Source organism: Neopsephotus bourkii, unplaced genomic scaffold, assembly GCF_033783945.1.
Source record: "Neopsephotus bourkii isolate Nb327-2 ecotype Australia unplaced genomic scaffold, CSIRO-AGI_Nbou_v1 NB_962, whole genome shotgun sequence".
In the NCBI taxonomy this organism is placed as follows: Eukaryota; Metazoa; Chordata; class Aves; order Psittaciformes; family Psittacidae; genus Neopsephotus; species Neopsephotus bourkii.
In genome coordinates, this window is record NW_026901456.1 from 7,740,173 (window position 1) to 7,760,992 (window position 20,820).

The 20,820-nt window shown below is 44.6% G+C and overlaps 1 protein-coding gene across 5 annotated transcripts in view; it reads right to left on the reverse strand.

Moving 5' to 3' along the window:
- PRDM15 (PR/SET domain 15) overlaps window positions 1–19,695 on the reverse strand; it is a 41,058-nt gene extending 21,363 nt beyond the window's left edge. For 2 of the 5 annotated variants that reach the window (XM_061359196.1, XM_061359194.1), the window contains exons 1-11: window positions 16,499–16,917; window positions 14,268–14,312; window positions 11,384–11,477; window positions 8,838–8,991; window positions 7,787–8,039; window positions 6,495–6,617; window positions 3,961–4,059; window positions 3,002–3,223; window positions 2,154–2,289; window positions 867–1,048; window positions 117–211 (exon numbers count right to left, since the gene is read on the reverse strand). In XM_061359196.1, the coding sequence (XP_061215180.1) occupies window positions 117–211; window positions 867–1,048; window positions 2,154–2,289; window positions 3,002–3,223; window positions 3,961–4,059; window positions 6,495–6,617; window positions 7,787–8,039; window positions 8,838–8,991; window positions 11,384–11,477; window positions 14,268–14,312; window positions 16,499–16,523 (1,428 nt within the window). In that variant the 5' untranslated portion in view covers window positions 16,524–16,917. Of the gene's footprint in view, window positions 1–116; window positions 212–866; window positions 1,049–2,153; window positions 2,290–3,001; window positions 3,224–3,960; window positions 4,060–6,494; window positions 6,618–7,786; window positions 8,040–8,837; window positions 8,992–11,383; window positions 11,478–14,267; window positions 14,313–16,498; window positions 16,918–19,588 lie in introns of those variants that run through there. The other 3 variants (XM_061359197.1, XM_061359198.1, XM_061359195.1) reach the window with 3 other exon arrangements.
- Window positions 19,696–20,820: the final 1,125 nt, after the last annotated feature.

Genomic DNA, 20,820 nt, shown 5'->3' on the forward strand with positions numbered 1-20,820 from the left:
ATTCACACAGATACCTTCTCAAATATAATTGACCCAAGCTCCCCAGCCAGCACCTGGAAGCTCACTGTACATTTTCACCTAAGCTCAGAAAGAGCCCGCTACTCATTTCCACTCACTTCGTTCCTGCTGTGCTTGTATGAAACATGCTGCTTCAAGCTCTCTTTACGGCTGAACAGCTTTGCGCACTCCTCACATTTAAATAGTTTGTCACCTGAGGGGATCAATCAACATAAAAAGAAAGTAGTCAGTGACTAATAGTAACCAACTCCAGGCAAGACAGGGGAAACCAAAGCACAAACACACACAAGCAGGAGAAACCAAAGCACAAACTGCAAACAAACAGGCTAGTGATGAGCCACTTCAGTAATTCAGGAGATCCAAATACTCATTTTAACCTTTCCCAACAATTTTGACAACAATTTTGTTTGGTTCCCCCACGCTTTTTCAGTGATTATTTACCAGAAAATCCTTACAATTAGGTCACAGACACCTGTAACTGCAGATCACAAGCTAAAAAGCACTCAGCTGACATTTACACACCAATACTGCCCGTGTGCCTGCGAAGGTGGGGGGTGATATATATGTATATATTTAAAGGCAAGAATAGTTTTGGAAAAACTATTGCATCGTTGCCTATGTTTAAAATATGTACCTAAACTCAAATTTTAAATACTCCAACTTTCAACTATTATATTTGCATGCTTTGGTCTGCATAACAAAAAGTTTCCTAGAGTGACTTAACAGCCCCCCGCCCCCCCAAGTCACTTAAAATTATGTATCCCACTATCTAAAATGGCCTAGCTCTTTTACTCAAATGTGGAACCAATGAGATACAAAATCAATATGCAAGACAAAAGTAAACCCACCATGAGAACGGATGTGCCTGCTGAGGTTGCTGCTGTTCTGGAAGATCTTACTGCAGATACTGCATTGATAGACTCGCTTGTGCTCCCCAAGTTGTTTTATCAGTTTCCGCCGTATACCGTGTCTACTGGAGAGAATTAAACTTCTTTTGAGGGACATGGTGTTTTGGTGATGAGCAAACCTACTGGATTAGAGAAAGAAAGGCAGGGACTGAAAGGTATCCCACAGGTTGCAAGAGAGAGCCCCACCAACTGGCAAAAGCTAGAAGAGTGTTATGCTCAGCTTCTGGCAGGAGGGAAAGAGCCTGGGGCTTCCTCATTGCCAAGGTGCCCTCCTGGCCACCCCCTGCAAGTGGCAGATGTCAGAGCGCAGCTCACTCCAAATTATCTTCACCCAGCACAAAGAGGAAAAAAGCAGCAGCCACCAGCCTGAGAGATTCTCTCTGAAGGCCCCTCAGAGGAACATAAAGGATCTGATCTGCTCATCTGAAAATATTAGCACTCTTCAGCTTAGAAAGCTTGGCAGTTTGCATGCAAAAGGCGTATATAACAAGAGGGCAGCAGGGTGCCAAGAAGATGTACTGCAGCCCAGCACAGCCAAGAAGCCCAGCACAGCCACCTGCAGAAGTGCATTTTTGATGGCTCTGTCTGCTAAGGACTTCAATATATAGCACTACTAGCCAATTTTGAAAAATCATGGGTTTTATTACACAAAAAATAATCGAAAAAGCCGATTATACCAAGACAAAAAGACATAAAGAACCTAAATTAGTTGAATTATATTTACGAATCTCCCTGAGGCACTGTTATACTGAAGTTTTCCCCTCCCACTGCTCAAAATCTGAAGTATCACATGGACAAAGCAACAAGAAATCATTTATGAGTTAAGATGCAAAACTGAGTAATAACGATTAGCGTATTTTATTATTTTTACTTTTTTAGCAAAAATCTGTTCGCCTGTTTTCTCACCAACATTCAGTGGGAGTAATATTTCACCTTGCAGATGTAGGAGACTTTTGGAATCACACTAAATAAAAGCAGTATCATAATGAAAAATGAAATTCTCATTGTTTATATGTCAAAATTCTACCACCAATCTCACCATCTCTGCACCACCATCCTCCACTGCACAAGCCATCTTTGTGGCAGAGTCAGCTCTTGTAGCAGCAGCAGCATCACACAGTTTTACACTAATGAGAAAGAGCATTTGTGGGCCCAGTTGAGCAGAGCTGTTACATGCTGCAGAATCTTAACTAAGCCTAAGAGGGAACTGCATCCCAGAACACTTACTTTGTCACTGAGCTGATGCTATTTGTGGTGCTAGGCATTTTTCCTAAAACCAATTCCATAATCCTTTCTTCTGCAGCTGAAGGCAGGGCTACCTCTTCAGGTGTGACCTGAGTTACAATGTCAGATACACGTTCCACTGCAAACACATCATAAAAGTACAGAGTTAACATGGATAGGTAGAAATAAAACCTCAAATGCAGAATTTGTAATGAGGCGTGGCACTGAACAACATTATTTATTCACAAACATATTATTTGTCAATGATAAATAATGGATTCCTAATGAGTAGGTAAGTAGCACTTGCAAGATAGAAAAAGTCACTATTGAATGACAAGTGAGGTGTTGTCAACATCTCTTAGGGAGGCAGTTTCTTACCTTTCCAACCTATTACTAAGGTGTCAGTTGATTATGCATTATGAAATTTCCTACTAGAACTTCCCTTGAAGGAAGGTAAGGCCCTGAAAAAAAGGTCCCTTTCAAGAATAAGCCTTAAAGTAGACAGAGGAAGGTATCTCCTCTTGAGAGGAAGGACGCTTTATCTCCTGCTCCTTCTTGTAGAAAGGTAGGCAGGTCTCTCATAGCCACTATTCTGTGTTTCTCCAGGCTTCTCTGTTACTAAAACTGTCACAGGAGAATGCAGGTAATCTAAGTGTAGGTGCTACGACATTTACGTAGACAAGGCCCTCAGAGATAATTAACAAAGTTTGTAAATTGTCTGCTTTAGTGATCTAATTAAAAACCTCCATCTTGTCTCTGCTACTTTTTAGGTCTTTCTAAGGTGGCCTCAATACAGAAGAAGAGGGGATACATGCTTAGCATTTTCTTAAGTTTCTTAAGTTTTGCTTTACCTGCAGAATCTCTCTCTTCAGCAACAAGAGGTGTTTCTGCTTTTGCTGTTTTGGGCTTTCTTCCCCGCCTGGCCTTCCTCCTTGAGTCTGTACTGGCACTGGCTGCATCACAAGTCACTGGCTGATCCACAGGGGAAGCTTCTACTGCTTTTTCTGCAACAGACTCACTTTGGCTGGTTTGGGAGGCACCTTTAGCTTGTTCCAGGTGACTCAGCAAGTGCTCTGGGTGGACGGGAAAGATCAGTGTAAGGAGCTAAGAAACTGTCATGAAATACTCAAATGGATTGATCCAGCTTATCAGGGCAACATCACTTAGGAGAGACTCACTTCAAATTATTTCAAAAGCAGTCACAATATGTCTATTAAACATTGAAACAATTACAGGGAGTGAATTATTAAGAGATTTATTAGATATCACTATAAAAAGGTTGTGCTCCCTGATAATGGGCATGTTTTACCAAATGTTGAAGTTATTTAGCAGCCTAGATCCTCTTTTCAGAAATGATTCATCAGATGGCCAGAGCTCTTCAATACTTTAAGTTCTTTTGAAAACTGCATGATATAGCTGCAAAGGAAATGCAGTAAAAAAGCCCAGAAGTATTTCATTACCTTTACTAAATCTGTGTTGTAAATGCCACGCAAACAATATTACCAAGAATAAGCTGGCATCACTGAGCTTCTACATTTTTCATGCAGTTCCACATCCCTGATATTCCTAACATTCACATGTCATTTTCTACACAAGTTTTAACTCTTCTAGATTCAAGATCACAGTTGTTTGTCCAGAGATCGACCACTGATTGCCCTGTTTTACCATTTTCCCTTTTTCTTAAAGAATACAAAAATTAAGACTTTTATGTTACTGCATCATAGATGGGGCATGGCTTCACAGTGCCCTGCTCTGGAAAAGCAGAATTCTGACACTTCTCAGTAGTCTCTCATGAATTTCTAGCACTTACCTGTCAGCAGATGAGGCTCCTGGAATGCAGATGAACACACTTTACATGTCCACTGGCTGGACTCTGCTTCTGCACATCCGCTGCCTTCTGGAGTGTTCACTAAATCACAAGGAGAAATACTGAAAAGCTTTGAAAATGGGAGGGTGAAAAACTGCTGCAGCTTTGTTTATCTTGCAGTAACTCCCTGAGTAACACAAGTCAGAATTTAAGCAGTCAGAGGCCCACAGGGGCAGCTGGAATAATTTCAGGATTTTCCAAATAAGAACACCTGAAGCATCAGAACAGATAAGAAGTCAGAACAGAAATGATGCCAAAAGAGAATATCAGTGCTCTTTTGAAGTCTAAAGGGTCCTTTTATCACTTTCTAAAGAACTGTGATTATCAAAGGCACAATATAAAGCCATTTTTAGCACCTTTAAAACTGGTGTTACCAGTACTCTTCTGGGTCAGCTGAGGACAGAAGCAAGAGAAGCTTCTTCGCCCTCCATGAAAAGCATTGCAGAATAAGAACATCTGGATTAATGGAAGTAAGGGTGAGGATAATGATAACTCAATTTCATTAATCAGATGTTCTATAAAACCACCGTATTAGATGTTTTCATTAACATATCAGCTCACACCAGATTAAAAAAAACAACAGAAAAAGAAGAAACAAGGGGGAAAATTGAACTGGAATAAAGAAAGAAAAAAAAAAAGAGGAAAATAGTTACTCTGTTCACTGTCCATTGTCTTTAAGTCCTTGGATGATATGTCTGAATTTGTTAAGAGGATCTGATAAATCTAGAAAGGTGCAGAGATTTTTTTTGGTACATACAAAGCTGAATATTCCACAGTTTACAAGACTCTCAGAGAAGGAATACGACACTGAAATTAGTTAAGTGAATGGCAGCTGTCCTGGGTTCAGCTATAGCAGTAATTTTTCTCCTTCCTTGCAGTAGCTGGTGCAGTGCTGTGGTTTTGACTTCAGCCTGAGAATAGTTGCTAAACTGTTTTTAGTTGTTGCTTAGTAATGCTCACTCTGATCAAGGACTTTGCAGTCTCATGCTCTGGCAGCGAGGAGGAGCACGGGAAGCCGGGAAGAAGCAGAGACAGAATACCTTGAGCCAAACTAGCCAAAAGGGTATTCCATACCACAGCACGTCATGCCCAGTATATAAACTGGGGGGAGTTACTCGCTGCTCGGGTCGGGCTGGGTATCAGTCACCGTAACTGTGTGGGTAGCTGTGCCTCAGTTTCTGCCACAGATTTCCTATATGATCAGTGCATCTGTCTCTCCCTGAGGACCACATCTATAATAGGACGATAAACTTATTCCTGCTTTTCAGTGTTGTCTCTTAGACAAAATAAAACATTCTCTGAGGCAAAGAGTGTCCCTGCTACAAGTTACGTACAACGTTCTGCACTACAGAAGTGTGATCTCATCCATGATGTAATAAATAAATAAAAAATGACTAGACAATTCAGTAACATCAGTTTATTCCTCACAGGCTATACAAAGAAGTTCAGAGCTCTGTCTGGGAGGCTAAAACCAGCAAACCTAAACCCCAAGATTCTGCATAACTTCAAAAACTAGTCAGATTGGCAGGCAACATGTAAGCTACTCCACTGGCCTCACAAAGTTACAGGGTAATAAAACTGAAAAAGCACCATCTGCAAAACTGAAGGCTGCCTTATAAAACTGTCCCTGACTCTGCAGTTCCCTTGCTCCTTAGCTGCCTCAAGGAGTAAACCTAGAAACCCTGGCTATGCATTGCCTTGCCAGGAAGACTAAGGTCCTGCTTAGGTTCCCACTTCAGGCTTCCAGCACGGCTGCAGGGCAATCCAGTTTACTTGGAAGAACAGATCTGTCAGTTGGCAACTGCTTTGTACTACCTGAGGCAAATATGCAGAATGAAGAGAGGTATATTTAGCTTTGGAAATACCAAAACATTATCTCAGTGAGAACACTTTAGGATTCCCAAAGCATTTTGTTTCTATTGGACTTTCAGGAGGATGCAGGGGTTGTTAAAACTCTTCATAGTTTCCTCCCCCCCCAGCAAAAAATCAGTGGTGCCAAAATCAAAGACAACTTCCCAGTCAACTTCACATTTTAACTGTGACAGTATCCAATTAAATGAATGGATCTTCTGATTAATTGCTCTGTACACATCTGCAACAATTCTCCTCTTCTGGCTAATTTTAGTATTAGTGAGCAAAATTCTGATAATTTGAACTATTACACTTTGCAGAGAGCATCTGAAGATTTTCTCTGCAATTGCACCCGCCACCCCCCCAGCCACTTCCACTAATAACCACCTCCAAAGTCAGAAACAGTTGTGATTTTCTGTCATTTTTTAACCTGCAAATGTATTATAAGCACAGTGCCCATGAAAATAAAAAGAAAAAAAACCCAGACTTTCAAATCCTCTCTAGACTAGGATTTGTTCAAAGCTATATAACCATAATATCTGCATAGAAGTGGTACCCATGACAGCTCTCTAGATCTGTATCTGTCTGTCCTCTGTCTCCTTTAAGAATACCATGATTTTGCATACCTGCTGAATCAGCTGCTGGTATGCTGGATTTCTTCGTTTTTTTATGGGGGAAGAGAGCAGACAAAGGTTTTGAAGATGACTTATTTCCCTCTTTATCAGAATCCATCACTACCAAGCACGTATCTGTGAAGAAGAAAAACAGTTCCTTTTCTTTACTTTCCAGACCCTTTGATTCTCTTGCTCTGTGCTGAGGGCAGTAACTATAGTCAGAAAGTTTTGCCCTATGGCAGGCCTGCAAAATACATTCTCATGTAAAATCCTAACCAGAATATTCTTAAGCCTGAATCTCACAAAATGTGCCTTTCATATTCTGAAGTGTATAGTGAAAGTGCTGAACACAGAATGCAGGACGTACCTGAACAGTATTTTTAAATACCCATATGAACACAAAAATACATGAACAGGTTAAACTGAAGAGGAAACTCAGTTAATACCAACTGGAAACATCTCAGAATTCAAAAACCTCTTAACCGCATAGATTCAGCTGTAGCACTTAAGAATGTGCTTACCATCAAGATCAGCTGTAAAGCATGCTGATGGCAATGTCCTCCCCCAAGCCATTTGCCACCCCAAATTATATTCAGAGTAGCAGTAATACCATTCAGGGAGTACTTGAGCTCAAGAGCAGAACAAAAGTGCTCTTGCAATGCTAAAGGACCATGCCTTTTAGCTGTAGAAATGCAAAGCAGAAGAAAATGAAGAGGCAGAGGAAAAAAAGACTTCTGGCAATTCTAATTCAGATTCTAAAAAACCTGCTGCCTTTCTTTGCCAATGCACAAGAAATCATGTGGCATGGCAGTTCACTCTTGAGCTTAACTTATTCAAGGGGGTCCCATGTAGGGCTGCATAAGATACATGGAAGTTTCTAAGCTGTGTAACAGTTCTGAGCAAAAGCAAAACATTTTCACTTCAACTGAAAGAGAATGCTTCTTGAGCAAATCTGCATAAATGTTCAGACTTCCACTGATTCTTGGGTTCCTTTGCTCTTCTACCCAGAAATGTTTTGATGCAACCACCAGTTCTTTAGTTAAGAACTATTTACCCAGTTTGATTACTCTGAAGATGCTGAATCATCAATTAGGCCATCCATTTTGAAAACCTTAGATATATCATGATCATCTACCCTTTCTTCTCGTAGGACAACCATGTATGCAGGTCAGCCTGACTCTAAGGCTAACAAACTCAGGGTCAGAACCTATTTGATAAACAGCACTGTCAACTACACCAGTAGGGGACTATCAGTCCCTATCAGGACTGGGCCCTTAGGAAGGAAAAAAGGCCCCCACACATACCATTGGCAATACTAGAGACCTGCTTCAGCACTGGCTTTTCCATTTTTTTGGCGTAAAAAGCTGCATACCACACTCGCAGCTCAGTTCCTGGTGGGATGTCCTGGGAGGTGGTGAAGTAAATATCATTGTCATGCTGGAAGGCAGTTAAGTTTTGATGCTCATATTCAGTGGCTGGTCGCACCATCATCATCCAGTTGCAATCATCTTCATTTGAGGTGTCAAAATATACCAGGGGCCCATCCTTCTGGAACACCTGCCAAACAAAATATCCACATAATAAAACCCTACCACATAATGCAACGTTAAAAATAATCTTTATTTTCTGCTTTTGCAATGGCTTCCATTCAATGCACATCAGAGACAAAGCAAGCCTCAACACTTGCATCAACATGTATGTCATGTGATGTATCCATCACATCTTCAGATAAGGATGTCTGAGACAGACTACCAGGGGCAGGATGGGAGCAAACTGAACTTTTATCTGAAGAATTCTTGCTATAGCAACCAGTTTCTCACAAAATCTTAATGACTGAATACTGGAGAATGGAGGAGAATGCAAACAGCATGCCCAATTCACTTTTCTAAATCTTTGCTTCTGAATTAGGTACTACTGAAAACTAAAACTGAATTTAACTTTTACTGTAACATTATTCCTACCAAAACTTATCAAGAAAAAACAAATGTAAGACAGAAAAAAATACTTATTCTGCATGTTCCATAAACCTAGTGTGTATGTCACTCATCACAATCAAATTGAAGAAACTCATTAAAACAACTGAAATGAGCTGCCATAATCATTGTCCCTCTTGTATCATCACATGCAGAAGGTGTCTCCTGTAACTATGTTCATATGGAACACGCAGAATGAGCCTGTAGTTTGGTTCTGTATGTTGCTCAGAGAATGGTTGTTTAGCTAGTCCATTACAGGGCATGCTTAAAAGATGTCCCAAATGACTCCCCTACACATCTTTTTCCCATAGTGTGAGATAGCATAAATTCATCGTGGGTAAAACGGACTCCTTGCTATTGCTTTTCATGTGCCCTGTCTTACCTTCAGGGGAAAAACTGACTCCTTTTCCAGCTTGGCAACTCTCTTGGATTCAAATGGGCCAAACTGGGTACGTTTCACTAGCTGAGTGAGAGCAAACACTCCTTCAGTCCCATCTTCCAGTTGTCTTATCTCCAAATTAGAAGGCAGAGATGATCTAAAAATTGAAGAGAGAATTGAGGGGGAAAAAAAGTTACACATGGGACAACAGTACAGAAACCGATGGAAAGAAGTCAACATGTATTTCTCCCAACTTCAGAGACAGCCAAGTCCATCACATAAGTGTTTAAATGAGTGTTCAACCCATGTAAGCCCAGGAACCTGACAGATTGCACCTGTGGGTGCTGACAGAGTAGTCACTACCATAGTGAGACTATTCTCAATTGTTTTGGAAAGATCACGGGCATCAGGGAAGGCCCCTGATGATTGAAGAAAAATGTTGCACCCATCTTCAAAAGAGCCCAAAAGGATGATACAAGAAACTGCAGGTTGGTTAGCCTCACTTTTCTTCCTGGGAAAATCATGGAACAAGACCATCTGGGAGGCATTTAGAGGCACATGAGAAGGTGACATGAGAAACAGTCACCATGGATTGACTAAGGGCAACTCATGCCTGACAGACTGTTTGCCTTCCAGGATAAAATGACCAGGTTTGTGGATGAGGGAAAAGCAGTGGATGCCGTTCAGTAAGGCTTTCAATGCTATCTCTCTATCCAAGTTGGGATGTTATGGACTGGATGGGCACACAGCTACTAGGGTAAATAAGCTGCTGGGTTGCCAGGCTTAGAGGGTTACGTTCTTTACCTGGGTACCATAACTGGGGCACCACAGAGATTTGTGCTGAGACTTCTGTATTGTTTAACATCATTATCAACAACCTAGAATGGACAGTGGAGTGCACTCCTGTCCAGTCTGCAGATCACACTAACTGGGACATAGTCAGATGGCGAGATTGCTATCCAGAGGGACCTGGATAGTCTGGATAGACAGATAAACTGATAGGAATCACATGAAATTCCAAGGACAAATGCAAAGCCCTGCAGGAGGGAACAAAGAACCCCAGCCAGTACTATCACCAGAAAGACCCTGGGGGGGAGGTGGTGGATAGAAAGCTGGACATGAGGCCATAGCATGTCCCAGCAGCAAAAGGGACCATAAGCATTCTGGATGGTATGAACTGTAGCAGCCAACAGACTGAGGTGAATGATCATCCCCCTCTGCTGTGCACTTGCTAGAGCCTACCTCCCATTTCAGGCTCACGAAATGGAAAGACATAAACAAACTGGACTGAGCTCATGGGAGGACCACCAGTATGGTCAAAGGCTAGAGCAGTGAGGACAGGCTGGGGAAGCAGAGCTTCCCCAGCCTGGGGAAGAGATGGCTGTGGCAGCCCAAAAAGCTATCTGTGTATACCTACGGGGATGTAATTGGGATGGAGGAACCCGGCTTTTCCCAGGAGCTCATGGCAAGAGCAGAAGAGACAATAGCATTAGGCCTGTTAAGACAGTAGTCCTCATTAACACTTGATGCAGAAGATCATCCATGGCAGGTTCCCAGGCATAGGAAGGCAAGGCCTGTTAGGAGCTGCAAGGAGCTGCCTTTTCTGGGAAGGCCCAGAAAACCAGCTGTGCAGCCAGTGTACACTGTGGGACACTAAGAGTATCCTGCCCAGGCAGAGATGGGTCAGGGCATCCACATGGCAGACCCAACACATTCAGTGTTTGTTACGGGGATTACACAGTATGACCTCCACAGCCACCATATGTCAGAGATGCTGTCCACATTTTCAGTCCATGATTTCCCCCCAAAAAAATATGGAAACCCTTAGCACATTTTATAATACAAGAAGCCATCTAACTCTCTTTCCTTTTTTGACTTGTCCTGCATCTTCACAATAGTTGTTTCTCTTCCTTAGCCTTACATTTTACACATTAATATGAAGTTTGCTGACATTCCTGATTGCCTTTCACTATAAAAATCACTACTTAGAGTTGTTTTCTCCCAATTAGATTTAGCTTATTTGCTTCTTTTGGCAAGCATGAATGTTTCTGCCGTGGTGTCACACATTTTCTGACAGAAGCACTACCCCTTATCATTCATAAAATCTCATAATAAAGAGGACAACTTGTTTTGCCTCTCAGTGAAGGAACTACAGAGGTTATACCAAGCAGGAGGACACAACCATTCATACAAATGAGAAATCCTCACACACTTCTATGCATCTAATAAGGTATATATGAGGAGGGGAAACAGTTGCAGGTACTCAACCAAGACAGAAGTCATCACCCCATCTGGCAGTATCTGACTTTTTGCCAGAAACCTCAGCAAAGAAGCCAAGTCCTGATGAGCAGCAAATTATTTTTTGGCTTTGATTCAATAAAGCACTTAAGGGTATGCATCAATTTTTCTATTTAATCAAGGCCATATGCTTTCCATAGATTGGGGCTTCACTTTTCAGCTGTCAGAGTGACAATCATTAAATAGCAAACATGCTTTAAAGAACGAATATGGGTGTTGGGTTAGTCAGAACTGACACAAATGTTCCTTACCTTGCCCTGCTCAATACAAAGGAGTCTTTGACTGTCACCACTGGGCCAAGTTCAGGACACTCTGAATCATGGTACTGCCCACAGTCCTCACACCCTGCAAGGAAGCAGACAGCATACAGAAAGGTTGATGGAAAACATTCCGTTAGACATCTGCCTTCTCCTTTCAAGAGCCAAATACAAAATCTAACACCAGGCAAAATACATACATAGAGGCAGATGTTTATTTATACTGCTTAAAAGAACATGTATAATTGAACATCAAGTTGACAGCTGGCACTTGTGTAGGTGAGATAACACACACAATGATCAGTACAATCAGAAGACAAATGTTAAAAATTTCTCTCAAAGGAAAATAATTGCCTTACATCCACAGTAACTATTCTGCTTAAAGATGACACTATTCTTCAGATAAAGTGCCATAACATCTAGCAGCTAAAGAAAACTTCCCCAGAACCCAGGCTTTTAGAAAGTGCTCGGGTAGGGTGGTCTTCTAAGTGACAGAAGGCACAAACCCAGAACCAGTAGCAGAACTGTCACAGGGTCTCAGCAGGGCATGAACAAGCCGTGGGAGCACAGCTCTGCGTAGAGCCATGCCTGCCCCACTCTGGCTCTTCACCCACAGTGCATGGAGAGATAACTCCAAGATACCTTCTGGTGCCTTTCCAAACAAGTCAGCTTGCTGCACAGTACACTTTGGCCACTTCTTAATTCACTGTTAGCTTAACTAAATTAACTTCTAGTTTACGTGGCTGTAAATTACCTAGAACTGAATGGTTCCTAAAAAACAATTTTCAGACCAAGATAATTTGTGGCTTTCTAAAATAAGCTGACTGAACAGGATTTCAAATGCATATACATTGCTTCACTGTAAAAAATAGCTGTCAGACTGCCCTGCCTGGTCAGTTGCTAATGCAGCTTAAGAAGAGATCATCACACAGGGGTTATATTCCTACAGTGAATTTACACCTGAGCTCCACGCTCACAAGGGCAAGTCAGGTAACCCCAGTAAGGGTACAAAGTAGAGGGTGGTTACACTTTGGGAAGAGAACAAGAAAAAAGCCACGTCATTCCAGGGTATACCCCTTCTGGTAAAGCTACTCTTTACTCCTAACTGGAAACCTCTCCCTCCCAGTATCAGTCATAGAATCGTAGACTCATAGAATAGGTAGGGTTGGAAAGGACCTTAAGATCATCAAGTTCCAAGCCCCCTGACATAGGCAGGGACACCTTGCTCTAAACCATATCACCCAAGGCCTCGTCCAACTTGCCCTTGAACACTGCCAGGGATGGAGCATTCACAACTTCCCTGGGCAACCTATTCCAGTGCCTCACCACCCCAACAGGAAAGGATTTCCTCCTTATATCCAATCTAAACTTCCCCTGTTTCAGTTTTAACCCATTACCCCTTGTCCTATCACTACAGTCCCTAATGAAGAGTCCATCCCCAGCATCCCAGTCCCAGTGAACTAACAAAAAAATTTCTTCTTAGATGTGGAAAAGGGATCCCAAACTACAATGCAGGGCTCCACATTGTTTCTTCTTCTGGCAATAAAAACAGCTTAGCAGTGAAAATCCACATACGTTTGACAAATGGTGGTAGTACCAGCTTGTGCAACCCCCTAGCCTAGCTGCCGTTTCCTCCCTTCTGGTGAACCAAGGAAAGGATCATCAAGCTTTTCCCATCAGTTTATTTTTCAGATGAATGAATGTCCCAATCCAGTTTGCTGTACAGCACCAGACAGTTGTACCAGAGAAAAGGATCTGTGGGAAAGTGCTGTCCAGTTAGCACTGGCATCACAACTAAGCCTACAGCCCTCCAGCACTGTTTACCATACCACCACCCTTAGCTGTGCCTGCAGCTCACACTGTGCTTAATTATTACAGAAAGTATCTGGGATAAATACAAATTTGCAAAACCAGAGCGGGTGAAGGAGCCACAGAGGAATGTGCAAACCAGACTACTGAAAAGAACTGGATTATCCTCTACAAAGGGTTGTCATAACCAACAGGGACAGGAAGGAATAGCTGGAGCAACAGGTTCTTTTGGCTTTGCTGCCAGAGGAAACGAAGCACTTCATCATTCCCCTCATCTTTCAACTGCACCCCCCACCTCTGCAAAGGACCAGCCACTGCACAGGTTCAACAAGAGGCACACAGTATTGTCCAAAACTACATGTAGTAATCAGCTACATATTTCTCTCACGCCTTTGCAGATGAATGACAAAAGCCGGGGGGACTTGATACTGATACATTGTGTAGCGTGTCTCTCAAACTCTAAGGGATGCCTTACAGTAGACATTCCCCAAGGTTTTTACACTCACCATACGTGACACTTTCAAGAGATTACAGCCATAGGAGGAACATAAAACTAAGCATGGGTTAAACGGTAAAATACCTTGAGGGAAGTATATACACAAACTTCTATTAAAAAATTCCAGAACTCTCTTTTGTCTATGAAATACATATTCAATGACGCTAACTGTCCAGAAAGAATGAGCCTGCGTCCTCCATCTGTGGAAGTGCAGATCTTTCACTCAGCCTAGAGGTCAGAGTTCCCCACGGACACCCCTGGTTGCTAAAGCTGGCGTTAGAGCTTAGGCTAGTTTTAGGCCTTCAATCTCACTTTGACCATGAAAAAGCTGCTCTGCTAACTCACATTCAGATGTCTCTTTATCTGGTTGCAAAAAAGCCCAACCAAACCCAAACAAGAGAATGTTCATGCTTAAAATGAGCAACCTTCTCTTGCCCCACAAACTGTTTAAACTTCCTTTACATAAATACTTTTCTAAATAAAAACTTACTCTGTTTGAGTCTTTCATTTCAAACATTCTGAGTAGACAAGTCACATCATCAGAGTTAGATCATTTTCTTTTCTAATACTTACAGATAAACATAGTCTCATCACTGCCATCTCCAGCCATTTTTAAACCTGCCAAAATAAAAAAGATGAGGTTAGTTCTGAATGACTTTTACTTTCCATAGTATAGAACCCCTTTATGGTGTAATGATGCAGACTGAACCAGAGCAATACCCAAACACATTACTGCCCCTGCAGGAGTATCAATGGAAAGCAAAGAAATTGAAGTTGCTAGAAATCCCCCAGTGGCTGCTGTATCATTACCTGTGTTGCTGAATTCACCAAGAAGCCTAAGTGTCTGTAGGTTCACAGGCATTTCTCTCTGAGGCAATGCTGTCACACGTCATTCCCCATCCCTCCTCTCGCCAACCTTCAGACATTCCTGTGTGCCCCCTGCTATAAGCTCCTGTGGAGCCTCAGAACAAGCAGAGCCAGAGGACTAATCCAGGCCAGCAACAACCACCACAGAAACAAAGCCTGTCTGGTTCAGTGAAGCATTTTATTGAACAGTAGCTTAAAAAATTACCTCTGAAGGGTGGATTAGTTATTAAATAAACACAATAATGTCAAGAACCTAAATACTGCATATATGATCATGATTTGTTCCAAAGGCAAAGGTATACTGCGGTAACAAACATCAGAAAACCTGGGAAAACTAATCTCATCTCTGTAACTGATCTTCCATGAAATGGTAACTCATCAATTTGCTTTGACCTGTAAAATAAGGATAACCTATATTCACTTTTATAAATCAGTTTTGACAGTATGTATTAAAAACTGGCTCCTCAGTGATGTCTAGGCAATCCGAATGGTTGGCAAATAGTCTGATTATGTATGGCTAAGATCATGACACAAGCAAGATCTAGACGATCGTTTTCCCTTTTCTAACCATGAAAAGGTTCTCCTCTTCAAATAAGCAATTTTCTCAATGGCCCAGGGAGAAGCAAAGCAACTTGAACATCATGACCCAATTCTACGCGAGAATGAGGCTGCAGAAAGGGCAAACACATTGGTCAAGAGAACAGGAAGGAATACAAGACTGAACCTATGAGAGGGAGAACAGGTGAGGAGAAGTAAACAAAGACACACCAAGCTGGCAGAGCCCTGTTTGAAAAAATATAATGCATTTGCCACTACAACAAAAGCCAAGCCAGAGACCTGTATAAGCACAGCTGTTACTCAGGATCTGCACTTCCCATTATGAGTTTACTCTTGAACACTGATGCTTCATACAGTTTGTGTGGCTGAGGCCTGGAAACACGCCTCAGGCTGGAGCCCAGAGAGGCAACTACTACACAGATACCGGCTCTACTGACTTCTCAGCACAAGTGAAGTCCCTGTCCCACAAAACCCCTTCCACTGTTTCAGGAAGGACTCCATAGTTGTGCCAAGCCTGCTGCTAATGCCATGATGGTGCCTGTGCACACCGGGCAGCAATGTCTGCTATTTAGCTGCTGGCTGCACCCGTGCTCCGCTCCCCCTCAAACCTCCTCCAGAAGCAAAAAGGGTCCTTTATAAATCCATAGGTTACTCCCAATTAACGAAGGACGTCCACTGCCACATGGAGGGGGGCTGAGTGGGAAAGTCAGCATGACAACTGACGGGAATACAAAAGAACATCTGGTCACTGTGGCTCTTGGTCATAGCAGGAGGGATCCTGCTGCTTAGTTATCTGGGCAACAGCCTAAGGAGGATTTTGGTCACTGAGTCTGGGCATCCCGGCCTGTCCCAAGCACTGCCCCCCCCAAGTCCACCTTATGTGAACAGCACAATCCCTCCTAACACCCGCTGCTCCAGCAAGGGGCCAACACTGCCCATCTGCAGCACAAGCTAGGCCTTTCTTGGCTACTGTTATGATAAAACACTTAAACTTGTATACAAAATCCCAATGTTGAGCATGAGCAGCAACTCAGGGAATTTCTCAAAAGCTTTTTACCTGAAAGCACTGTAGGCAATGCAACAGGTGTTTACAGAATCCTAGAATATAATGGTGCAAACCAAGCCATAGAAACTGCATTGTAGGTTGATGGCAAAAATGGTTTGCTTTGCTTTTTAACCAAGATGTTTTGCAGATGCTCTGCAGTGTTTCAAGAGGTACATCCAGTTATTTTTAGATAGTTTGTATCCTGACAAGATTTTAATCCTAAATATGGCTGAATTAACAAATACTTTTCTTGGTCAGTGACTCAGATACGCAGGGGACACAGTCATCAAGACCAGCAATGCTGCTGTATGACCTGCTCATCAAAGGCATTCACCTTCTAGGCCTCTCCTGTGTTGCATTCTTCACAAACTGCAGAATGATGACCCATAGCGTTACAGAAGCAGCCATGCCAGTCTTGTTCTAGGGACCAAAGATGAGAATAGCAACAAAGGGGCGGCGAAATCATAGTACCAGAAATGTTGTTCAAGGTGATGGGGAGAAAGCAGAAAAGTCCCTCAAACACACTCTGCACAGTTGATAAGCACACTACATCTCGCTGTCTGCATCAGTGCAATTCTCACTTTTGCAGCGCGTACTTTCATTTTCCACACTGCAGCATTCCTGATTTGTTATCTGTCTTTCCTGTGCTCAGCACAATGACCTGCTGAAATAATTCCCTCTGAAATAAACATGAAACAAAATTTCCCTCTAAAATAAACAGGAACAGGTAACAAACTCACACCTCAACATGCAGGTAAAGAGAGCTACTAACCTTGAGTTAGTATCTGCACCTCGCTATAAACTAATATGTGTGTAAGAGCTGCCCCAAAATGGGTTTAACAGTTCTGCTTTGCAAACACATACTCACATACTGCGAACCCATAGGATCCAAAACTCTTTGCAAATCTCAACTGTATCCCCCAAGGGTTTTTGAAACAGATGACATTATGCCACCCACCCCAGCTGGTAAACAGAGTCATGAAGTGCCATGCAAGCTCACACGATGGCACTGAAGGCAGACTCAAAGTTTTTCACATTCACCTGTTCTCGCTGTGGGCCATGTCTGATTTTCTTTCTCTTTTCAAGCGTTTGTATCAGAAAAATATTCCATTAAGTCACTCATCCTGCTGCACATGATCATGTCCTTGCCTTGCAGAGATAATAAAAGCCTCTGGGAATTACACATATTTTAGTATAAAACAGAGAGCGATCATTAAGCAGTGAATAACCAGGTGAAAAGCTACACAGAAGTTAGAGCACAGGTACAAGGCCCAATTCTGATGGCAGAAAACCAGAATTTCCTGGTTTTTTGTTTATAACCAGTACAATTAACTAAGTGACTTTGTGCCTGAGAGTAATACACAGAGCTAAGCAAACTCCAGCTGCAACATGGGCCTCTGGACACTTCTGAAACTCAAGGGAACCCAAATGAAGGCACTGAGGGGATGCAGCATCACAGGTATCTGTTTAAAGAGCATGATGTGCAGCAGTAGGGAACCACTCAAGCTGTCAGCTATCCATATAAATCAGACCTGGTGTAACAGCATACTTTCCCCTTCTAAACTGCTGAATAAAGAAATCAGGCTGCAGTGGCAGGTTGAGCAATTCTGATCTTGCCAGTAGATTTTAAAAGAACAGGGGAGAAAAAATTAAAAATAAACCCAAACCCGAAAAATCTGTATTTAATGACCAACAAAGTAAAATTAAAGTTCCTCTTTCTTCTTACTTCAGTTTTCCATTAAAGTTCTAGAATGGGCTTCAACTAGTGGGAATAAGTAACTTGAAAACAGAGGCAGATGGGTACTGCAAATATATTTGTGCAAGCAGAATGTACTTAAAAATACAGATTGTTGTCTTCATGATGTAGTGTACTTTGTTCATGCTCCTGCTCAAAGTAATCAGAAAGTACCTGGCAGAATATCTAGTAAACTACAGCAAGGCACTGTATTTCTAAAGAACTACCATTCTATCAGCTACTGTTGAAAAGGGGGAGTGGGACACTTTATGTACCAGTTGGGAGGAGCACAAAGAGGGTAGTGAGGTTACCCACCTTCCCTTGCCATCATTTACAGTGACCATGGTCACTCTGCCTCTGGTGCATAGAGTACATGCAAAGTTTAATGAACACGAGCAGAAAACAAGCATATGGCAGAAAGTCTGTGCGCAGCAAGCACTGCAAGCTGCGGCTTTCTTCCTTTTGTCTTGCAATGAACACACCTCACCTCTTCCAGTACCTGAAGGGGGCCTACGGGAAAGCTGTAGGGAGGCTTTTACAAGGGCACGTAGCGACAGGACAAGGGGGGATGGCTTTTAACTGAAAATGGGTGGATTTAGATTAGTTGTAAGGAAGAAATTCTTCACAATGAGGGTGGCAAGGCACTGGAACAGGTTGCCCAGAGAAGTCGTGGCTGCCCCATCCCTTTCAAGACTAGGTTGGACGGGGCTTTTAGCCTGGTCTAGTGCAAGGTGTTCCTGCCCATGGCAGTGGGGCTGGCACCAGATTATCTTTAAGGTCCTTTCCAACTCAAACCATTCTGTGATTCCAAAAGGTGTGCACCTACAGACCCAGGGCAGGCAAGGGCAGAGCCGCCAGCCACCGGGTCAGCCGCCGGTAACGGCCGGTTCCCATGCCCGGTTCCTAGACCTGCCTCCTCCTCCTCCCACCCTCTTCCCTTTGGATTTCGCCCTCGTACTTGGGCGCTCCCCACTCCCGCAGCCGAAGGGAACACGCCGCTACCGACGGCACAAATCCCACTGAGGCCACTTCCCTCACAGGACCTACACCCTCCCCAGACCAATGGCTTTACCGGCCGAGCCCCGCCTGCGGGGACACCCCCCCCACGTTTCCCCCGCCCCACACAGCCCCGGCGGCTCGTCCCCCAGCCGCCTCCGGCGCCCGGCAACGGGGCCGGAGCCTCCCGTCCTCGCGGTTGCGTGTGTGCGAATGTGTGCGAATGTGTGTGCGTGCGGCGAGGGGGAGGCCGCGGCGCGGCCGCGCACAAACCGCGGGCACGGCCGGGGGTGAGCGGCGCCTCAGCCGCCAGGAACCCGTCGGGCGGCGGGGCCCGGCCGGGGATCCGGGAGCGGCTCCGCCGGGTTTTGCCTCAGACCGCCTCGCCCCCCTCCTACTGCCCTCCCTCCGCGCGCCGCGGCGCGGCCGCTGTAACAAAGAACAGGCGGCATGGAGGAGGCGACGCAGGAGGAGGCGGCGGGGTCGTGGCCGCTGCCGCACCGGGAACTCTCGCCGCCGCCCTCGCCCCGGCCTCGCACGCTCTGTGGAGCGGCGGGGCGGCGAGAGGAGGCGCGGTGGCCTGGGTGGCGCAGGCCGAGCACGGGGCGGTGATCTTGCGTGGAGAGTCCCGCGCGTGGGAGGGGGAAGGGTGGCGGGGAGGCGGCGGGCGGGAGCGCGGGGAACCGGCGTTACCTGCCTGGGGAATGGCCAGACCCGGATCGGATCCGGACTCCGGGTTCCGATCCGCTCCGGAAACTACGCGCCACCGGAAGCCGGCGCGGCCGGCCGCAAAGCACGACGGGAAGTGTAGGCCGATGGGTGCCACCGCTGACGTTGACCCTTTCATGGCGGCGCTCCCTGCTCGCCAGGGCAGCCGACGGCCTGACCGTCATCCCCGGGCCGCAGGGTTGCCCCCAGGCGGTCCTCCACCTGTGCGGGGGGTGGCGCCCCGTCCCCCGTACCGCCCTCGGCAGGGCCTGCGCTGCGTTGGAGAGTGGCTGCCTTTGGATTTGGCTTAGAGGCTGGGTTGCACAACCTCGGATTTGCTCTTTGCCTCCCGGGAGAAAGCAACTCCTAAAGGAGTCTGTCTACAAGCGAGAAGGGCCCACAGGGACACCACATCATGCACACGGGAGGTTGTCGGCTGACTGACCCTTAGCCCACCCCTGAACAAGGACTCAAGGGCCTCCGAACCTAGGCTCTGTCGAGGATCGGGAGTTCTGCGCCCTCAAGTGTGCTCAGCCTGGTGTTAGCCAGCATGTTACCATACTGTGCTCGATAGCAAACGCTGTAGCCACCCTTAGAATACAGAAATGTAACCAGCAATGCCTATTTTCCTGTGTAATTGGCTACCGCTGAATGCTGCTGAGCAGGAAAGCGTGCCCTCCTTTCTCAAGTGGTTTAAACCTCGAGTGCAGGTTACTGCAGCATTTGCTGCTCCCCCAGGTGCAGCCTGTGCTATGCACCCAAGAACACCCCAGCAGAGGCCAGGACAAAGAGGTACTTAGGCTTTTTGTATTTCTGGTATTCAGTTGATGCCCAAGTCTCCTTTGGTAAGACATGTTGCCTGCAGTGGAATCCCATCTTCCCCCAAAAGTCTTACTCAGTGTGGTGTGACTGCCCAGCCTGCACAGTGAGAGCACCACTGAAAAAGATGACGGCAAGCAGGCACCTCTCCGTGGGATGTGCTCTCTCAGCTACATCTTTAACAGCTGGCTAAGGCAAGGGCCTTTATTGCTGCTCACCTTACCTGTGCACGTCCCCATCTGCACAAGGACCCAGTGTAGAGAGTATTGTGACTCTTCTCTGAAGTGCTTGGGTAAACTGAAACAGCGCTGCCTTTCAGTTTTGAAAATGCTGCTTCTTGGCAAAATGGTGTTAAATTGAGGAGGGAGAGCTATTTAGTCTTTAAAAATGGCTCATGA